We start from the raw sequence: 19,554 nt of genomic DNA, 5'->3' as shown, positions 1-19,554 counted from the left end.
GTGTTCTGTTCCCTCGAATTTCCCGGAGAGTATGCATCTGGTGGCTGGTAGCAAATACGGCAACAATAAAGAAGCCTATTGGTTCTCATAGACCTCAAATCACCCGTTGTGTCAAATGCCCGTCTATTGCCATGATTGGCGCCCGTCCATCGAATGACGTCTCTCGTGCTAACTCGTGCAACGGGAATGGCTATAAGGTCATAGTCTCTACTCCGTATTGATCATCGTCTTCTCGTCTTTCCTCAGCGTAGTTACCGTAACCAAATATCCGTAAGCAGGACAGGTTCCCCTCGTATCGCACGGATGCTGGGAGGGAAGCGGAAGGATCGAGCCATGGAGGGAGAGGGAGAGCCTGGAGCTTATCGATAGGCAACGGAACTCTGGAACGCTGACAAGTTCTAAAAATGGCATCGCGTTCCAAAGTCAGTCACGGAGGAGGCACTTTGATCCGGTCGGTCGTTTCACCATGAGATTGACTTTGATTACTTGGAGGGAGGGAATGGAGATCATTAATTTAGGGGAGTATAAGGGGAGATTCGATGAGGATATAATGGATATAATCTCTCATTTGAGGGGTGGAGAAGAGGCAGTCAAATTGCGAGGATTATCAAGGTAGGTAGTGTAGTCGTGACTTGGGAGGGAGGATAAGGATACGAGGGGGAAAGGAAGGGAAAAGGCCAGCCACTCCAACCAGGCTGGCTGCCTCGGGCCCAGCCACTCACTCTCACTCAGCTCTTTCCAAAGTTCTCTTCTTTCTGTCTCCGAGGTCTGTCTGGGCTGCAGCTGGTCTGTCTTGTCTTGGATGGACAGATAATCAATCAATCAATCAATTGATCAATCGTCACTCTTTGATACCAGCTAGCCGCTTTGCAGTTGTCTAGCTGCTGCTGCTGCCCTTCACTCGTTCTCCGACTTTCCTTTTTCCCTTTCTTTCTTTCTTTCTTTCTTTTCTTCCTTCTTCCTTTCCCCCTCTTCTCTATATGGAGGTCACGGATAGGGTGACAGTCCCCCTCATGCGCATCTTACTCTCACCAGCTCTACTCTTTCTTAATTTCCCTCTTATTATCTTTTGACCTTCCATAAACTTTCTGGATCCCTGCCTTTCCCTTCTGCACACCACATTGGCACCTATCAGAAGCTTCCGCTGCCAGTCTGTATCACCTTATATACAGCCTCACCTCATCCGCCAGTTCCGCCACTTTCCCGCTCTAGGCTACCATATCTTTCAAGTTTTCCTCCCGAACCAGACTTGAATCGCATCGCTTGTCATTTCTTCCACTGTGCTCAGAATCCCCACATCTCTGCATGTTTTGAGGCTCAGGCCCTGGGCCAATTTTTTGTGTCTCCCAAGCTTGTCAGCATGTACATTCCAGGCAGCCTCCGGCATTTTGACGCCCGTCAGAATGGCCCGGCCAGCGACCCAAACACCGAGGGGAGCAGCGACAATGGCGGGGACCACACCACGACTAGCAAGAACAATATCTTCATTATTGTGAGATTACACATTCTTTCCCTCTGCTTTCACGAACATAACCTCCCAATGTGAATCTAAGTCACTCCCGAAATCCCCCCTCTTGCTGACACTCTATATCCTCAATTCTAGTGTGCGGCCTGCATTATCTTCGTCCTGTCCTTCATCTTGATGCTTTACTTCGTCTTGCGCACTCTCCGGCGAATGGAATGCCGCCCGAAATTTATACCTGGAAAGTCATTGAAGGACCGGTGGAATCGATGGAATGTGGGTGTCTCGTACGGACAGGTGTCGGATGGATCTTCAACGAACAACCCTCGCAACGCTTCAACTGAAGCAGCCCCAGAAGGGGGCTCAGAGATGCACACCACCACCAATACTGCCGTTCGACGGGAAACCTCAATCCGGTCCATCATCACTCTTCCTGCATATTCAGCCAGCCCGAAACCAACGGAACAAGTCATTGCTCGGGAGGGCGAACGGGAGGGTATGGATGTAGTGGTTGAGTTTCCTGAAACCGTCGAGGAGGAGGAAGAGCGCAGAGAAAACTTGATGGAATCGTTGTACCAGATTCGTCTGCAACGGAGACAGGAGCTAGCCGATCGAGAGGCCCGACGACAGGAGCGTCGAGAGGCTCGTGCTCATGGAGATCAAGCCCGCCTGGAACAGCTACGGATGCAGAGTCGGGCGCGCGCACAGAGTCGTTCATCGGCCAATGCCAACGCTAGCAACTCCAACCTTAGCGCGACGCTTGCAGAGAGTCAGGGTCGTGGCCGCGACAGACGTATCTCCAGTGTCTCATATGCGGAGGTAGGATACGTCCGACACGACGGCTCGCGTGTCCGGGCCTCCTCACCCGACTCCGACCGGCGACCGCTTCTGACAGATGCCACTGGCATGAGCTCCGAACCGGCCGATCGTTCCTCGGGCTCAATACTTACCGGCATTCACTCTCGAGGCGAATCATACTCATCTTTCCAGTCCGGTACCACTATCATTTCCGAAGCAGATACTCTGACCCAAGTTCGATCTCACGCCACTTCTACTCACTCTCTGGGGCGGCCACTCTCAGGCCCTGAAGACGGCGGGGACGTCGGCGCCCTCCATATCCCTCCTCCCGATTATGAGGACCTCGATTGGGGAGACGCTCCTCCTTACCAAAGTCCAACTGCTGGACTAGGCGAACATGCACCTCAACTGCGGGAATTGACTCCCTTACCCACAATCCATATCGACGCTGCCAGCCCCATCAGCAATACTCCTACAACGCCTACAAATCCGTTGCGAGCAGACGCAACTCCGGCGGCTCACGCGCCCGTATTAGAAGATGTTGCCGAGGACCGCCCGCTTGTTCAAGTATCGATGGAAGAACATTCGGTCACGGATGACTCTCATGTTCGCCCATCTTCGAACACACAAGTACCCAGTTGATCGCTCCTCGCGCGTTGATAACGTCTGCACATATTGAAACCGTTACACTTGATCCTGTTTTTGTGACGGCTATGACCATTTACGACTTCTAGATTTCCCCGCATATATTCTTTTAATTTCCTTAGGAACAAATGTTCGTCGTCCTCATCACCTGAACCCATGTTAGCCAGTAAGGCGTTGAGCTTAGGTGACGGTATTGTTTATTGACTTGTATCGACACATTCATTTTGTACATTTACAACCCGGAAGGATAGCGTGCGCCAGCCTCAGACTGGAGGGGGCGCTTTGCATTTCACATTGCCTGCACATATTTAGGACGGTGGCTTGGAAGATTTCTTGGCTAGTTACTGGTTAGTTTTGAGTATAACGAGATCACAAATAATAGCATGTTTTGCTAGATACTATAAGTTAGCGGAAGAAGGCGGAGAGAGACCATGGCTCGTTGCTGTTCCGGCCGCACCTCGTGGCCGTGGAATCCAAGGCGGTCAGCAGCTCCACCCGAACGGAGTAAACAAACGATCTGCCGCCGCAGCCCGTTCCACTCCCCCCCCAAAGCAAGTCAACCCAACCTCCTCATTTCTTAGGTTGTTTTGTCGCATGCACTTTTGGGTCTCCAGGCTGCAGTTAGGAGTAACTACCATTGGACTTTGACTGTGGCAAGAGAGTCATATGGTTTCTCTCTTCAGTCGCAAATCCCAATTCCCTATCGCATTCGGATTCTGACCTTTTTATTGCTGCTTCCTGTTTCAGAGTCGAGGCTCGCGCTGGCCCGACGCGCTGCCATCTAAACATTCCCGCACTTCTACCACCCAGCTCCCACACTCCAGGTAACATTACCCTACGCCCCTAGCTTCACGCCTCACGCCTCACGCATCATTGCAAGTGGAAAAAAAATAATTGCTAACCTGGGTTCTGGGTTTACCAGTGTCAACAGCTGACTGGATCTCAATTAGCGCGTAGGCCATACTCGATATGTCGCGCGAAGCCACTACCAACAGCTTCGCGTCCTTTGGCTCCGACTTTGACCCCGAACACGAAGCTCTCGCGTCCACAAAGGAAATTGGAAGAAGTCCACGACTTCCCGACATACATAGCAGTGCACGTAACCGTCGCGAAATCGAGCAGGACGAAGAGCCAGATTACGCCTTCAACACCTCCACATTCGAGCAATACCTTCCCAACTTCTCCCCGGTGGGCACGTCGGAGGAAGAGATGGACCATGACGATGATGACAGTATCTCCATTGAAGCTGGAAGAGGACCCATGAAGCCCACACGCCGTCTGGACGATTCGAGAAACTCCTATATGAGCATCGAGAATAGTGTTCGTTCGTCGTCACCCGCCGTGAGACTCGACTACCCTACCTCAAACACACCTCAGAAGTCCGCTCTACGTAGCGCGCCAAGACGGGCTGCTAGCGAGAGTCTTCGCAAGGACGCCCAGATTCGACGCGCTAGCCTTGCCCAGAAGGAGAACCTTGATCCCAAGGCGGCTCGCAAAGACCAGCGTCGCACTCTGTCAGAATTGCACGCAAAGGCCCGTGACGCCTACGAAGAATCCCTGCTTGAAGACGAAGGGCCTCCCGCAGCGGTCAACAACACGCGTCCGACGCGTTTCGGCAACCCCAACCTCTCCCACCAGATCGCGGACGCTGTTGAGAAGGCTTCGCAGGAGGCTTATGCTCGCGAGATGCGTCGTGGAAAGGCCGCCGCGAGCTCCCGCGGCATGCATAACACGGCTGGTGACACTGCCACTCAACAATCATTCCTTCTGCCCGATCTGCCCAATCTGTCGGAGCTTGTCTCCGGCGTATATGAAGATGGTACGCCGGTATATGCACGTCAGAACCGTCCCCGGACTACGCGCTTCGTTTCTCCGCCACACGACGCCATGGACGTTTCCTTGACACGTGAACATATTCCGCTCGATGCGGTGCCTATTCCAGAGGATGAGAAGGCCCTGTTCGTTTCGTTGAGGCTACTCCAGGATAAGGTGGCCGAACTTGAGAGGGCTAAGATGGATGCTGAGAAGAAGGTCGAAGAAATGAGACAAGAGAATTCGTCACTGAAGACGAGCAAGTCACGGGGCAAAGAGAAGATTTCGCGTACAAGATCGTATGAGTCTGAGGAAGAAGAGTACAGGAAGGATCGCCTTGCGCGTGAGAATCAGAGTAAGTTGATTACTGACTCCCATAAGATGTGTTTGGCTGACCGTTCTTCAGAGTTGGATGCAGCGAACCTCGCTTTACAGAACAAACTGGATGTCGTCGAAAGGAAGGCTCAGATTCAGGAAACTGCCTTGAAACGATTGAACCGGGAGCGTGATATGGCAGTCTCCCAGCTGGGCGTATCATATCTGGAGTCCCAGGATCTGAAGAATGAGGTCCAGACCCTTCGTCAAGAGAATTCCGACCTCAAATCTCAGCTAGCGAAGCTTGCATCCGGCTCCGACAATCACGATGAGACGTTTGAGTCCGAACAAACATCTGCAACCGAGATTAGCGATGACGACAGTCAGCTTGACACAGAACGCAGCAAAAATTATAGCAGAAGCACCAAAGAACTGACCTCCAAGAGCTCGCGTTCCCGATCCAAGGGCGGCCGTCCCGGGGATTCCCAGGCTCGAGTCTCCACTCAGGTTGACAAGGAAATTGCTCGCCTAGAAAGAGAGCGGGCGGAAGAGGCTCTGTTCTCGCTTGATCTTTCACAATCCAAAGATAAATCTAGGCCGAGAGCGGAGAAGTCTCGAAGCAAGCCCAGAACTAGCGATGCCCCGTCCAAGAAGCAGCCAACCGCCGGCAAGCGACGCGTCAAGAGAGTGGTTGTCGAGGAGGTAGATGTGACTGACCCTGTTGAAACCACAGGCGATATTACAAACAACACCAAGAAATCTTCGGTAGCGGAGCAGGATCTGACCCTTCTGAGCTTCGTTGATGTAAGATGCCCCTTCCAATTGTTGCGTAGGCTTATGACTGATCCAATATTCCCAGGAACGCGAAATTGCTCAGCTACGAAAGACCCTGGAGGAGGAACGTCTTGCTCGCAAGAAGCGGCAAGCAGCGGCTACTAAGGATCTGACTGGAAACGAGACTGGGAACACTACCCGCCAGAGCGTGGCAAAGCCAGGAGTCCTTCGAAAATCATCGCTCAAAGAAAGCAAGGGGCTGCCGGCGAGACCAGCCTCAGCAATGGGCGACTTGACCGCCACATCCAAGGTTAGCATGACCGAAGGAGACAGCAACTTGTCAGTGCCCGTTGAGCGTCCCAGGCGCCACTCTGACCACGCCGCAACCCCTGCTACTCCCAGGCGACGGCGGAGGGTCGCCGAGGAGATGACCTCGGCGTTTATCTTGCCCGACATTACTCTCAATCCTGCCAGCCTTGTTGATAATCTGGCCAAGCTACCTGAACCCGCGCAGCGTGCGCTTGACAGTGCAACTCAACACAATAGCAAGAACTGTACCGTCTGCAAGCGTGTCATGCCCGGTGACACCTGCGATCACACTCTTGAAACAGTGAAGGTCCCCAAGCCCGTGCCTGTCTCGGAGCGTATGCCTGAGCCTTCCGTTCTCAATGAGGAACCCACTATGCGGCCTGCGCAGTCTCCTGAGGTTGCACTAGCGACCGTCCTCAAAGCCTTGGAAGATGAACTGGCGCACCTGAAGATGCAGCTGGTCGCATACCAAGGTGCATACAACAAGCTGGATGCTTCGCTCAGCAAGAGGCAGAGGAAGTCGCTGGGTGAGAAGATCGAGAAATTGCTGAAAGACATCGACATGAAGGCCGATCAGATCTACGCCTTGTACGATGTACTCGAGGGACAAAAACAGGACGGTCGCGAGATGACCGAGCAGGAAATGGAGGTGACCCTGCAATCGATAGGGATCGATACGGGTGCTGGTCGGACAGGTGACGTGACTGCCACTTCTGTCAAATCTTCTCACAAGGCTCCTGAACCGGACTTCGATGACGATGATGAGTTGCCTTGGGAAGGATTCGAGAGTACCATGGACATCACGGGCCGAAGTGGTGGAAGCCGTCGCAACTAATGTTTTGTGCCCAAATGCGCCTCGCTTGAACTTGTGGTCACTTATTCGTTCTTTCGACTCTTACCACTTTCTTTTCATTCATTTGTCCTTTGCGCACAATTTCATATCCGAATTCGGGCTGTTCGCGGTCTATGTGTCTGGCTTTGAAGAACGAAGCTTGTGTTGGGACCTGGACTCGTCGATGAATGCCATGCTTGCTCGGATTAAAGGCATTCTAATAGCATTCTTACGTCCGATAGGCATGGTTCCAAGTCTGCGATGGAGGAGGTCGATTATATGTTTATCGTTCAACGGGACTTTCTTATACTTCTACATGCCGCAACGGCCTCTAGGGTTGGATTAGGCGTTTCTCAAAGTGTGTTGCTTGGTGTACCATTAGCATTGTTTGATCTGATACTCGAGTTTGTGTGGTGGGATAGGGTTGGATAATCGATTTCCTTTCGCCTCGTACCCAATAGCTACTGTACACGACTACTCTGTACGGTTGTAGATATCGGCAATGGAGTGCCGAAGTAACGGTCGGAAATACCCAAAGAGGCACTAGTGGCGATGATAAGCTTTTAGGCCGAAGATTGCCTGTCTTTTCTTTCTCCGCGCGCCCAAGCCTACCTAGTAGCATCACACGTGCTTTTCTTTCTCGTTCTCTCTTCCTTGCCACCTCTTTGGACGTAGCTGAATCTTTGTGCTACCACTGTCAGGCTTACAGTGCGATAATTACTCATGCTGATGAGTTCACCGCAACCACACTCTGATCTCCACAGTCGCTCGATCGGCGATGTAGATATTCCTACTGCTTATCTCCGCCCAGAACCGTCTCAGCAGGGAAGCGAATTCCTTGCCCCAGCTTCTCCCTCTGAACACCGCATCCTAGATGACGAAGCAAGCTATAACACCATCATCCACGATGACAGTTCCGTTCAAACTCGGATCCTTGCACCCGCCGCGGACATCATCCCCTCCCGACGCTTCTCTATAGACATTGCCAATAGCAGTGACGGCGATGACACAGACAACGATACTGTCGACAACGACGAAGGCGAAGACACTGACGAGGCCACGAGCCCCTCCAACGAAAAACCAGTAACATGGGCCTCACTTCCCCACAAAGGCCAACTCGCGATCTTGACCTTCGCGCGCCTGTCGGAGCCCCTCACGCAGACCTCCCTGCAAGCGTACATGTTCTACCAGCTCAAGTCCTTTGACCCGTCTCTGCCGGACTCGACCATATCCGCGCAGGCGGGCATACTCCAGGGCAGTTTCACCGCCGCGCAGTTTCTCACGGCCGTCTGGTGGGGTCGTCTGGCGGATGCGGAGTGGATGGGACGCAAGAGAGTGCTCCTTATCGGTTTGTTGGGGACATGTATCTCGTGCCTCGGGTTCGGGTTCTCCCGCTCGTTTGCGGCGGCGGTAGTGTTCCGTACCCTGGGCGGGTGTCTGAACAGTAATGTTGGGGTTATGAGGACTATGATTGCGGAGATTATCGAGGAGAAGAAGTAAGTTTAGTTCGCTGGGTGTCTCGTTGCTGACAGCTTGGCGTTCCTTGTCGAGATGCTTGAGTGCGGATGGTTGTGGCTAACTAAGTTGTCCAGGTATCAATCGCGCGCGTTCCTTCTGCTACCTATGTGCTTCAATATTGGAGTAATCATCGGCCCGGTTTTGGGAGGTGCGTTGGCGGACCCGCTGAATACCTACCCTGAGCTTTTTGGTCCTGGGACGTTCCTCGGCGGTACGGATGGTGTGGGCTGGATGAGGAAGTGGCCGTATGCGTTACCAAATGTTCTGAGCGCGTGCTATATTCTTCTTTCATTCTTGGCTGTGTTTCTGGGTCTTCATGAGACCCACGAAGTCGCGCGCTACAGAGACGATTGGGGCCGGAAGCTGGGACGCATGATCGCCAAGTCCTTCTCGCGCCGCCGAGGACGCTACTATCGTCGGCTTCAAACCCACCCGGACAATGAGTCCGTGTATATTGACGGCAGCGCGACCAGCATGTCTGCTCCTCCGAGCCCTCGGCGTGCGCGTGCTCGACCGCGCCAGAAACGCCCAAGCTTCTGGCAGATCTGGACGCCGAATGTCCTTCTAACCTTGCTGGTCCAGTTTCTCCTGGCCTTCCACACCAGCGCCTTCAACTCCATGACGTTCACCTTCCTGCCCACTCCAAGGGCTCCTGAGGACAGCCGCAAAGGCTTCTTCCGCTTCAGCGGTGGCCTGGGACTGCCGTCGTCTCGAGTCGGCATGGCGACGGCGATCATCGGGGTCATCGGGTTGCCGTTGCAGATTTTCATCTACCCCCGCGTGCAAGGCCACCTGGGGACGTTGACCTCGTTCCGGACGTTCCTGCCGTTCTCACCCCTGGCATACGCGATGATGCCTTTCCTCCTCGTGCTCCCGCGCGTGCCCTGGGTGGTCTGGCCTGCATTCACGGTTGTCGTGGGACTGCAGGTCATCTCGCGCACGTTCGCGCTCCCTGCCGCTGTCATCCTGGTGAACAACTGTGTCACTGATCCCTCAGTTCTCGGTACCATTCACGGAGTGGCGCAGAGTATCGCCAGTGGCGCCCGTACTCTGGGCCCTCTCATCGGCGGTTGGGGTCTCGGGTTGGGGCTGGAGCATAACTTTGTCGGCGGGATATGGTGGGCGCTGGCCCTGGAGGCCTTGCTAGGCTGGTTCGCCCTGTTCCTGATCTATGAGGGTAAAGGCATCGAGAAGAAGAAAAAGGTATTGGAGGAAGAAGAGGATGAGTGGCCTGATGAGCGCCGGTAAGGGCGGTTCACTGTTGCCACTGGGATGCGAACTATAGACTGTACATGCGACGATATATACGACATGGCATTACAGGTTGACTGATAGAGTTGGCATGAACCCTCATGAGACATGTTCGATATGATTGATGTTACTTATGATGCATTATGGCAATTTTCTGTTCCATAGCTTTTACAGGCCTTTGCAATTTCGCAGGTAGTGGGAATCTAAATCAGCTACCCCTCCCTCCCTTTCCGGGGTTTTCTGTCCTGCATAAGCGCAGACAATCAATCGCACAGCACGTTCATCTACCCCCCCAAGCAACCCACTTCCGAAACCCGACTGACCAGCAGCCTTTAAGCACGGGTACTAGCAAGCAGGGGTGATAAACGCCTTGATCGCCCGGACAACGCTCCCATCATGCGCCTTCAACAATTCCGTAGCCTTGAGCTTATTCAAATCCAACTGGTCCACCTAGCACACACACCGACCAAGATTAGCCCAGCATGTCCTGAAACCAACCAACCCACCAACCAACCAACCAAGACAGTACGCCTCCTCTCTCGAATGCGAAGCAATTGCAAAACCTACCAAGAGATTAACATCCTCAGCGCTAACCTTAACCGCCTTCTTCTTCACGACCTCCCCTCCCTCCTTGCCCCGCTGTGTATCCGTAGCCGTCGCCGTCGCCGTCCCCGCCCGCTTCTTGCCTGCATTAAGCCCAGCCGCGATCTCAAGCCGGCTCATCGCCTTCCCCAGGGCCTCCTGATCCGCAGCAGAGGTCACCTTCGCGCTCGCGGCGGAGTCGGTAGTGGTGATCTCGGTGGTGTGGAGGGCGGAGAGGGCGGCGGCGGCTTTGCGGTCCTCGGCGTTGGCGGCGGGGAGTGGGGGTTGCTCGGGGTCAGCGTGGGCGGAGGGGATGGAGTCGGACATTGTGGATGGATGGATTGGTTTGGATTGGATTAGTTTAGTTCGAGTTCTTTGGGGGTAGATGGATCATCGATGCTGAAGAATCAAGCATATGTGTGTGTGCAAGCTCAAACCCAAGCTCAAGCTAAAGCTCATGTTCAAGCTTATGCTTAAGTTCATGTTCTCGACAACACCATGACGTTTAGGAAGAGTACAAGAACAGAACAGACCGAGACCAAGCCACAAGTAGTTTAGCGCCGGGCCGCCAAAAATGACTCAGGCCGCGAATAGCCGTGCTCTTTTTCATTTACTTCCTTATACTACCAACTAGTTATCACACTCCAGACCCATCCAAGAATGAATCATCGCACCCCTTAGCGCCGTGTAACCATTTCTTCGTGTCTTTATTTATCTCTTTTTCTCCCTCCCTGTTTTGTCTCTCTTCTTCCTCTTCCTTACTTCTCACTCTCATTCCTCACAATACATTCTCGTCCCGCCCGGTCGATATCCGATTATCAGTCAAAGGCGAAGTGGTCATCGGAAAATAGGGTCTAAGCAGTATACACCTGCACCGCTGTCACCACGCATTCAGCCCGTCGATCATTCGCTTTCACCACCCGCCCATCACACTCAATCACAGGACTCAGTCAGCATGGAGACCTGGTCTCCCACTTGTATGTTCTACCCTATCCTTACCTTGATCAATGGTAGTTGGCGGTAGCTAACGTTATCCAGCGTGGACCTCCAAACCCGCCAAGCAATGTGTCACATACGACGACCCGGAGGCCGCGGAACTAGCCCTCCAGAAACTGCGCAAGCTTCCGCCGTTGGTGACCACTCAGGAGGTGAGTTTCTTTCTTTCTTTCCGAATGCGCATTCTAGAGGGGGCTGGGTTTACTGATAGTGATCATGATAATTGCAGGTTGCGAACCTCAAGAAGAGCTTGAGAAATGTCGCGCTGGGGAAGGCGTTTGTGCTTCAGGGTGGTGAGTATATGTCTTGAGGAGGGGTAGGAAAGAGGAAGAGAAAGGGGAGCGAGAGAGCTAATAATGTCCACGATAGGTGACTGCGCGGAGCTATTCGATTACTGTAACCAGGACATGATCGAAGCGAAGGTCAAGCTGCTTTTGCAGATGAGTCTGGTGCTGATTTGGGGTATGTCGGTCGTACCCCGAACATAAGGGTCGTGCTCACGCGGAGATTCTAGGAGCGAATAAGCCAGTTGTGCGTATTGCGCGGATAGCGGGGCAATTTGCGAAGTATGCTATGCCCTGTGCCTCATTGCTTTAACATCGTGTCAACCAGCTAATCCTATCCAAAAGACCCCGATCGAGCCCCATGGAAACCATCAACGGAGTAGAGATGCCCTCCTTCCGCGGCGACAACATCAACGGCTTCGACGCGACGCCCGAATCACGCAGACCCGACCCGTCGCGCCTGGTATCAGCGTACTTCCACTCGGCGGCGACGCTGAACTACCTGCGCGCCTCGCTGTCGTCGGGGCTGGCGGACCTGCACTCGCCGCTGGACTGGGGGCTGGGCCATGTGATCACGCCGGCGATCAAGGAGAAGTACGAGCGGATCGTGTCGCGGGTCAAGGACGCGCTGCGGTTCATGCAGACGGTGGGGATCGACACGGACCGCGGCGTCGAGACCGTCGACGTCTACACCAGCCATGAGGGCCTGCTCCTCGAATACGAGACAAGTCTCACGCGCCTGCTCCGCAACCCTGCCCCGCCAACGCCGGCAGCACCGGCATTCTCCTTATTCTCCCCTCCCCCGCCAGAAACAACAACAACCACAACAACAACAACAAGCACAACCCCGCAACCCCCTCCATCCCATGCAATCAAATCCTACTACGCAACCTCGGCACACTTCCTCTGGATCGGCGACCGAACGCGCCAACTCGACGGCGCGCACGTGGAATTCTTCCGCGGCCTCGCCAACCCCATCGGCATCAAAATCGGACCCAGCATGACCCCGGAAGAATTAACCCAACTCCTGGACGTAGTGAACCCCTTCCGGGAAGTCGGCAAAGTGACGCTGATCTCCCGCTACGGAGCCAGCAAGATTGCCGCGCATCTGCCGGCGCACATCGAGGCCGTGCAGCGCGCCGGCCACCTGCCCGTGTGGCAGTGCGATCCGATGCACGGTAACACGCAGAGCACGCCCTCGGGCGTGAAGACGCGGCATTTCAGTGACATTCTGTCCGAGTTGCGGCAGGCGTTGGAGATCCATCGCGCGCATGGGTCGTTTCTGGGCGGCATGCATTTGGAGTTGACGGGCGAGGCGGTCACGGAGTGTGTCGGGGGTGCTGGGGGGTTGACGGAGGAAGGGCTCGGGGAGCGCTATACCACTTTCTGTGATCCCCGGTTGAATGAGAAGCAGGCGCTGGAGTTGGCGTTCCTGGTTGCTGGGTTCTATCGGGATATGGATGAGTCCGAGGGTGGGAGGGTGAATTCCATTTAATCCTTTGAACCCAATTATCTGGGGAGAGAAAGGGCACGATATATTTTCAGCATGATTGGTTGGTTTAGGTTAGGTTTACGCAAAGCGTGTTAGGTACAATGTGAGAATTTATCATGAATAGTGCTCAACAAGGAAGAAGTACTTTTCGGGTATATCAATCTCAGTCTAGGTGGATTATCCAGATTCCACACCGAGTTTCAAGGAAAATGAGCTAGTACACGGAAGATGAAGCATTCAGGAGAATTGACCAAGTTATTTATTTAAGACAGAATATGAATATCCATATCACCCAGCAATAAAAGAATAGACCCATGAACCACTTTACAAATGGGGTATGTAGGTATCAAAAGAATCAAAGCAATAGTTAACAAACCCAATATTCACAACCCGAAGAACCCGATAGAACGAACACCAAGAGCGAACACCAAGCACAAAAGACAACAAAATCAGATATCACTCGACGAGAGGACTGCCCACGCGCGGCTTATAGGCCAGACTCTTACGGCGGGCGGCCTCCAGCTTGGAGCGCAGCTTCTGGGTCGGCTCGCGTGCGGGGCCCGGGTTGGTGAACAGCCCCTGGCGGGTCTGCTTGGGCGGGCAGGTCTGCTGGACGAGCTTGGTGCGCTGCGAAAGGTAGAACGGGGTGGCGGGCGACATGCCAATGGCGTCCATGTCGAAGGCGTAGGCGGACGACCCCGGGGTCTTGGGCGTGTGGCAGTAGTGCTGGTCGGGCTCGGTGTGGCCGGCCGTATACATGGTGGCTGAGGTAGCGGCAACGGGCACCTCGGGGGTGGACGACGCCTCGCGGGAGGACGGCGTGTGCTCGCGCGTGAAACTCTCCACAGTGCTGCGCGCGATGCCCGAGCGGCGGCGGTCCATGGACGTGGTGGTGTTTGTGGTCGCCGTCGCGGGGGCCTTGACGAGCGTCCCGTTCACGTTGCTCAGCGCGCGCGGTTCCATGCTCTTGCGGCGTTTGGCGCCGCCGCGCGGGATGATGGAGCTGTCCACGGCGTATGGGGTTTCGTCGAGCCATTTGTTCTCTCGCTCGCAGCTGGTAGTCACGGTTAGTATTTCGATCGGAGCAGTTGTTGCGGAGTTGCCGGGGGTGGAAAAGACTTACTCGAGGACCCAGCCGACTCCGACGCACTTTACCAGGCCACGCGCGTGTCGGACTTTCTCCAGAGTCCGGACGCCACCGTCCTTGAAGACCACGTGGGTAACGCCCACTTTGCCCTCCTTTGGCTCGGTCCCTTCTTCCGGTGCCAGGCTTGCGCGGGGATTCCAGGACCAGTTCTTGATGCATCTGGCTCCCATCTGCTGCAGAAGCTCAATGAAAATGCCACTGGCGTCCTCGCCTTCCGTAGTGTGAACATCCACATAGACAACTGCGCCTTGCAGAGCTAGCTTGGGTGCTTGTGAGGTCATGCTTCTCCTGGGGGCCTTTGCACTCTTGGTGGGGCTGGGTGACTGTGGAGGGCGCTTCGCAGGTGTCGATCGCTCACTCCTGGCCTGGGTGTTATTAGTTACCGGAGCGACTGGTTTCGACATCGAGGTTCGTTGGAGTCTTGGCGATTTCCGAGGCGACAAGGGTGGAGCAGTCTGCTGGCTAGGGGCGAAAGTCGAAGTGCGAATTCGGGTGGAGGCACGAACAGGCGAAGCGCCCGAAAGCGACAGGCCTCTCTTGCGTGAAATCTTCAAGGGCGAAATCTGACCTTCGGGCTTTAGAGGTACCTTGGAGACAGTGTGTACGGTCTGCATCTGAGGGATTCTGTTCTTGACAGGTGTGAACAGAGGGATATTAGAGAAGACATCGTTTTCCTTGTTCTCTTCGAATGATTCAGTTGCAGCGGCCGGGCTCGTTGGTACAGGGGCGCTCTCCGCCAGATTCTCTTCGCGGTGAGCGTCCTCGACATAGTTGTCAGGAGTAGCCTCAACCTCTGTTCCACTTGGGATGTCTGCCACAGAGCCTTCCGTCTGCTCAACATTCTCAGTGCGGTCAACCTCCTCTAGTTGGGAGTTCTGACTGGGGTCCTCGTAGATCTGAGGACCATCGACTGCCTCGGAGATTTGCTCTCTGGTCTCAGCCGCGTTGAGCTCTTCCGAATGTGAGTACTGACCAGGGTCTTCGTGAGTCTGGGCACCATCGACCACTTCAGTGCTTTGCTCGACAGCTTCAGCAGGCTCCGTTGTCTTAGCAGCGTCAGTCTCTTCCGGATAAGAGCTCTGGTTAGGATCTTCATAGATCTGAGTCTCGGCGTTCTCATCCGTGACTTCTTCTTCAGCCTCGGCAGGCTCAGTTGTCTCAGCACTGTCGGTCTCTTCTGGATAAGAGCTCTGATTAGGATCTTCATAGATCTGAGTCTCGGCGTTCTCATCCGTGACTTCTTCTTCAGCCTCGGCAGCCTCAGCAGGCTCAGTTGTCTCAGCACTGTCGGTCTCTCCCGGATAAGAGCTCTGGCTAGGATCTTCATAGATCTCAGTCTCTGCGTTCTCATCCGTGACTTCTGCTTCAGCCCCGGCAGCCTCAGCAGACTCGACAGGATGAGCAGACTCAGCAGGCTCATCAACAACTTCTGCTTCGACCTGAGCAGTTTCAGCCGGCGCAGCAGTCTCAGCAGGTTCAACAAGCTCATCAACAACGTCTCCTTCGGGGTGAGCAGTTTCAGCAGGCTCAACGACCTCATCAGTCAGCGCAGGCTCAACAACTTCATCCTCCTCCAGCTGCGAATCCTGGCTGAAGTCCTCATAGATCTGGGGCTCCTCGTCCTCGGCAACTTCTTCTTCATCCTCAGCAGCCTCAGCCTGAACAGGCACTTCCTCCTCAGTATCTTCAGCCTGAACAGGCACTTCCTCAGAAGTGTCCGCATGGCTATTAATCTGAGGATACGTGACCTCATTAGGGGTACGCGGCGCATTGCTAGATGATCTCCGACTGCCGCCCAAGGAGAAAATACCCTTGCGGGGGCGTTGGGAGCGCCTGGGCTGGAATCGGGCGGGGCTGCTGGCCTTCCACTGGCTGAACTGCTGCGCCAGCGGCGTGAAGCGCGGGGCGTTGTCGAAGATGGATCGCTTGATCGACCGTCTGCGAAGCGGGGTTGGCGCACCAGCATCGACAAAGGGGTCTTGGTTATCACTGCTATCCACGGTAAAGCCATGTCTGACTGGGCTGGGGCTGTCAATAGTGGAACCGAAGCTCATATTCCGCCGAACTGGGCTATCGGGTAGAACGCGGATGGGCGAGATATTCTTCATCGCTCGGTAGTATGCTTCGCGGATTGGGCTCCAGGGATTCTCGGGTTCTTCAACCTCATACGGCACGATGGGGACGGTAATGGGCGGAATGAGTTCAGTTGTTTCGGCAGCGACAATGGTGGCCTCATTTTCCTCGAAGACGCCATCCTCGTTGACCACCTCCTGGTCATCACTGAAGGCAATTTCCTCAGCAGCGTCAACGTCGTCATCAGTTTCCATCATGTCAGGATCATCTTCCGTATCCGAAGCTTCGAGACGCTGCCTCGCCTCTTCAGGTACTGTAGGGTGGTCGACAAAGACGTCTTCAAGGCCCTCGACTAAGCCGCTTCGGAGACCGGGAAAAGACTGCTCTTGGTTACCCTGGACAGTTGGCTGCTCAACCTTCCGCTCTTGAGGTGACTTGGGCGTTTCGGCGCTTTCCTGGGCGAATGTATCCAGATTTTCGTCTTCAGCATCAGATACAGTACCAGCCACATCTTGGTCGTGATCAACAACATCATCACCCTGTTCTTGATACTCCCTGTCAGAATCGTCGTCAAGTGTCTCGTCAGCCGAGACTCCGCGATCACGGGCAAGCTCGTCAATATGCTCTTGTGCTTCGCCCTCGGGCTCGACATCATCCTGCATATCATGATTCTCCGTGTGAGAGGGATCTTGAGAATCCTTGTTATCCTCAGTATCATCCTCTTGCGGTGAGTCGTCCGTCGCCTTCTCAGTCGGTTCTTCAATGGGTTCCGCAATGGGGTTCTCAATGACCTCCTTAGCAGCCTCTTCGACCATCTCAGCATTTTCCTCCATAGGCTCATCGACAGTCTCGGCGTCAGGGTCATCCGCTTCCAGCCCGTCAAAATCAAGGGCCTCTGTGGTACTTGGCGTGTCTTCTTCCAAGACCTGATCGTCGGCTTGGCCAGCCTCTTCCTCGACATTATTGTCGACACGCTCGTCCTCATCCTCAACATTTTCCTCAGCAACCGTACTAGAGCCATCCTCAACGTACTCGATAGTCTCCTCAGAGTCACGCTCACTGGTCTTTCCATCCGTCGCGCCGCTCTCATAATGCCGTGCAGCAGAGGGCGAATGAGGTGGGGTGGTGCTAACGGGGTCGAGTTCGTCGTTCTCTGATGCCACATCCTCATCCTCCTCGACTTGCACCTCTGACCTCGTCTGCATAAGTCGCAGAGGAGACTCCTCGACATGAGAGTCATCGAAGGCTTCATTGTGCTCCGGTTCACCTGCATTTTCGTTCTCGTGCTCGGATTCTTCGGGCACCGGGCTCTTCATGACGGATAGCGAGGCTTTGAATGGGGTAGCGACCTTCTTCGCGGGACTTTGCAAAAGAGACGTGCTATGTCTCAAGGGGGTGGCGGATGGCTCCGGCTGGGACTGAGACATGAAAGACGCACCAAACAGGCCTTTTCTGGGCGACGATTTCAGAGGTGAGTTCCGCCCCGGGGTGAAGTTCGGCTGAGACAACGCTCCGGTGCTGGCACCAAAGAGGTTTCCACGCAGGGGAGTTTCGAGGTTTGCCTTCTTCGGAGATAGCCTGAGGGGAGAATTGAGGGTGGGCGACAAGGTGGGTTGCGACAAGGGCCTGGTATCACTGCGGAGAGTGAAACCCCCGCCTCGCTTGGGAGTTTCCCTCATGGTGAAATTGAAAGGCGACGGGGGCGGACGACGGGCGGGACTTGACATGAGAAGGTTGTCATTGAAGTCAATCGACCGTCGAGGTCCGGGCAAAGGCTCGCCATTCTCATCGAGGGACTTGCGGAAGCGTCCAGTCAGATTGATCTTCTTGACCGGGGAGCTGAGACCGGCGTTTTCTGATCCGTGTTGCTTGGGAGGCGATTGTACAAATGCTTTCATCTGATCCTTGTCCGCACTCAACTCGTCGTCCTCGCCATCCGAGCTGGCGTACGAAGAGATCCCCTTGGCGACCTGCGTCGCCTTCTTCGGCGAGAGGGGCTTCGCGCCATCCTTCTTCGCAGCGGCAGGCTTACGGCCCCTACCAGAGGTAGCCGCGGGCTTCCGGACCGGTTTCGACGCAAGACCTGACTGACGACCCGCGACCGTCGTTCCCCGTTTCCTGCCAGCAGGCGGAGGCGACGGCTCGGCGTCCAGTTCATCCGCGTCCGTCTCAGTGGGATCCTGGAAAGTGACCGTCTTCTTCTTAGCCGGACCACGCAGCAAATTCGACCTCACCGACGACGAATTCGTAGTGATATACACCTGCTTCGGAGGAGCAGGGGCATCATGAGATGCCGAGAAGTCGATATCCGTGAACCCCCGCGCATTCAGCCGCGTATTCTCCTTCAACTCATCGACTACCTTGGGCTTCGCAGCGGCCGCCGCCGCCCCTCTCGGCCGGCCCCGAGTCTTGGGTGCAGCAGCAGCACCCGCAGCCGCCTTAGCCTTCGGTCTCCCAGCGCGCTTCTTCGGCGCCTCCGTCTGAGCCAGCTCGTCTTCATTATCACTGTCCGAGTCCACCATCACCGGCGTCGTTGCAGCGACCGGAGTCTTCCTGGTGCGGGCTGAGCCCGATGCTGTGGTTGCTCCCGTCTTCGTCGTCGGCCTTCCTCTGGGTTTCGTCGTCATCGTCGTCGTCGACGCGCTCTTCCCGCTCCGGCTCCCGCTCCCGCCGAACATGTCGATCTCGTCGTCCGTGCTCGCGTCGACATCCTCCTCGACGCGCTGCTTGCTGGTCGTGACTGACGCGGTCCGGGCGCCGCGTTTGCGCGCTTCCGTAGCTGAGCTGGGTGCTCGCGCCTTGGTTGTCTTCGGGGCTGCCTTGTTGGCGGTGGAGGTCGTGGAGGTCGTTGCTGTCGATCCCTTGGTCCTGGTGCGCGTCGTCCGCTTGGGCGGTGACTGTGGGATGATCGCTGCGCGAGCCATTGTGAGTAGTGTTATGTGTGCCGCGTGCGGCGAAGGTCGGATGTGCTGATTATTTTTTGTTGTTGTGGTTGTTGTTGTATGGTCCCTTTCACGGTTGGTTGGCTGTGTTGTCGGTGTCGCGCGGGGAGGAGGGTCCGGTTCAATATCGACGGGCCACTCTGCTCATTGTGTGACCGGTTATCAGTGACAAGTGACAGAACAATGGTCACTATGTCAAAGTCCCCCTAAAAGTATGCAGTGGTGTCGTAATACGCAGGGGGAGGGGTGGTTGGTAAGGGTGTGGTGGAATAAGCTTAGTTGGGTCTTTCTTTCGTCAGAGTTCGAGCTAAACAAGACTGTC

At 55.0% G+C, this 19,554-nt stretch overlaps 4 protein-coding genes across 4 annotated transcripts; 2 read left to right on the top strand and 2 right to left on the bottom strand.

Annotated features, from left to right (window-relative positions):
• Window positions 1-1,360: 1,360 nt before the first annotated feature.
• Window positions 1,361-9,713, top strand: BO97DRAFT_431754 (uncharacterized protein; the record flags this gene model as incomplete). Its single annotated transcript, XM_025697503.1, has 7 exons — window positions 1,361-1,492; window positions 1,604-2,866; window positions 3,863-5,072; window positions 5,124-5,836; window positions 5,892-6,930; window positions 7,759-8,443; window positions 8,540-9,713. The coding sequence occupies 7 exons, from the start codon at window positions 1,361-1,363 to the stop codon at window positions 9,711-9,713; spliced, it is 6,216 nt and encodes a 2,071-aa protein (XP_025555168.1).
• A 157-nt stretch (window positions 9,714-9,870) lies between these two features.
• BO97DRAFT_440593 (huntingtin-interacting protein K) lies at window positions 9,871-10,738 on the bottom strand. Its single transcript, XM_025698094.1, has 2 exons — window positions 10,284-10,738; window positions 9,871-10,166 (listed from the first exon to the last, which is right to left on the bottom strand). Exons 1-2 carry the CDS (start codon window positions 10,623-10,625, stop codon window positions 10,062-10,064), a joined length of 447 nt encoding a protein of 148 aa, XP_025555167.1. The 5' UTR covers window positions 10,626-10,738; the 3' UTR covers window positions 9,871-10,061.
• Window positions 10,739-10,940: 202 nt separating this feature from the next.
• On the top strand, window positions 10,941-13,178 carry BO97DRAFT_362350 (3-deoxy-7-phosphoheptulonate synthase class II). The gene is made up of 6 exons (XM_025692460.1): window positions 10,941-11,275; window positions 11,337-11,446; window positions 11,524-11,587; window positions 11,664-11,756; window positions 11,809-11,860; window positions 11,924-13,178. Exons 1-6 carry the CDS (start codon window positions 11,254-11,256, stop codon window positions 13,071-13,073), a joined length of 1,491 nt encoding a protein of 496 aa, XP_025555166.1. The 5' UTR covers window positions 10,941-11,253; the 3' UTR covers window positions 13,074-13,178.
• Window positions 13,179-13,526: 348 nt separating this feature from the next.
• BO97DRAFT_440591 (uncharacterized protein) lies at window positions 13,527-19,214 on the bottom strand (the record flags this gene model as incomplete). The annotated part of the gene is made up of 2 exons (XM_025698093.1): window positions 13,527-14,124; window positions 14,194-19,214. The coding sequence occupies 2 exons, from the start codon at window positions 19,212-19,214 to the stop codon at window positions 13,527-13,529; spliced, it is 5,619 nt and encodes a 1,872-aa protein (XP_025555165.1).
• Between the last annotated feature and the right edge of the window lie 340 nt (window positions 19,215-19,554).

The sequence above is a fragment of the Aspergillus homomorphus genome (assembly GCF_003184865.1).
Source record: "Aspergillus homomorphus CBS 101889 unplaced genomic scaffold BO97scaffold_4, whole genome shotgun sequence".
NCBI classification, from domain to species: domain Eukaryota; kingdom Fungi; phylum Ascomycota; class Eurotiomycetes; order Eurotiales; family Aspergillaceae; genus Aspergillus; species Aspergillus homomorphus.
Note: the sequence above shows the minus strand (reverse complement) of the source record. Positions and strands in the feature narration are given on the sequence as shown.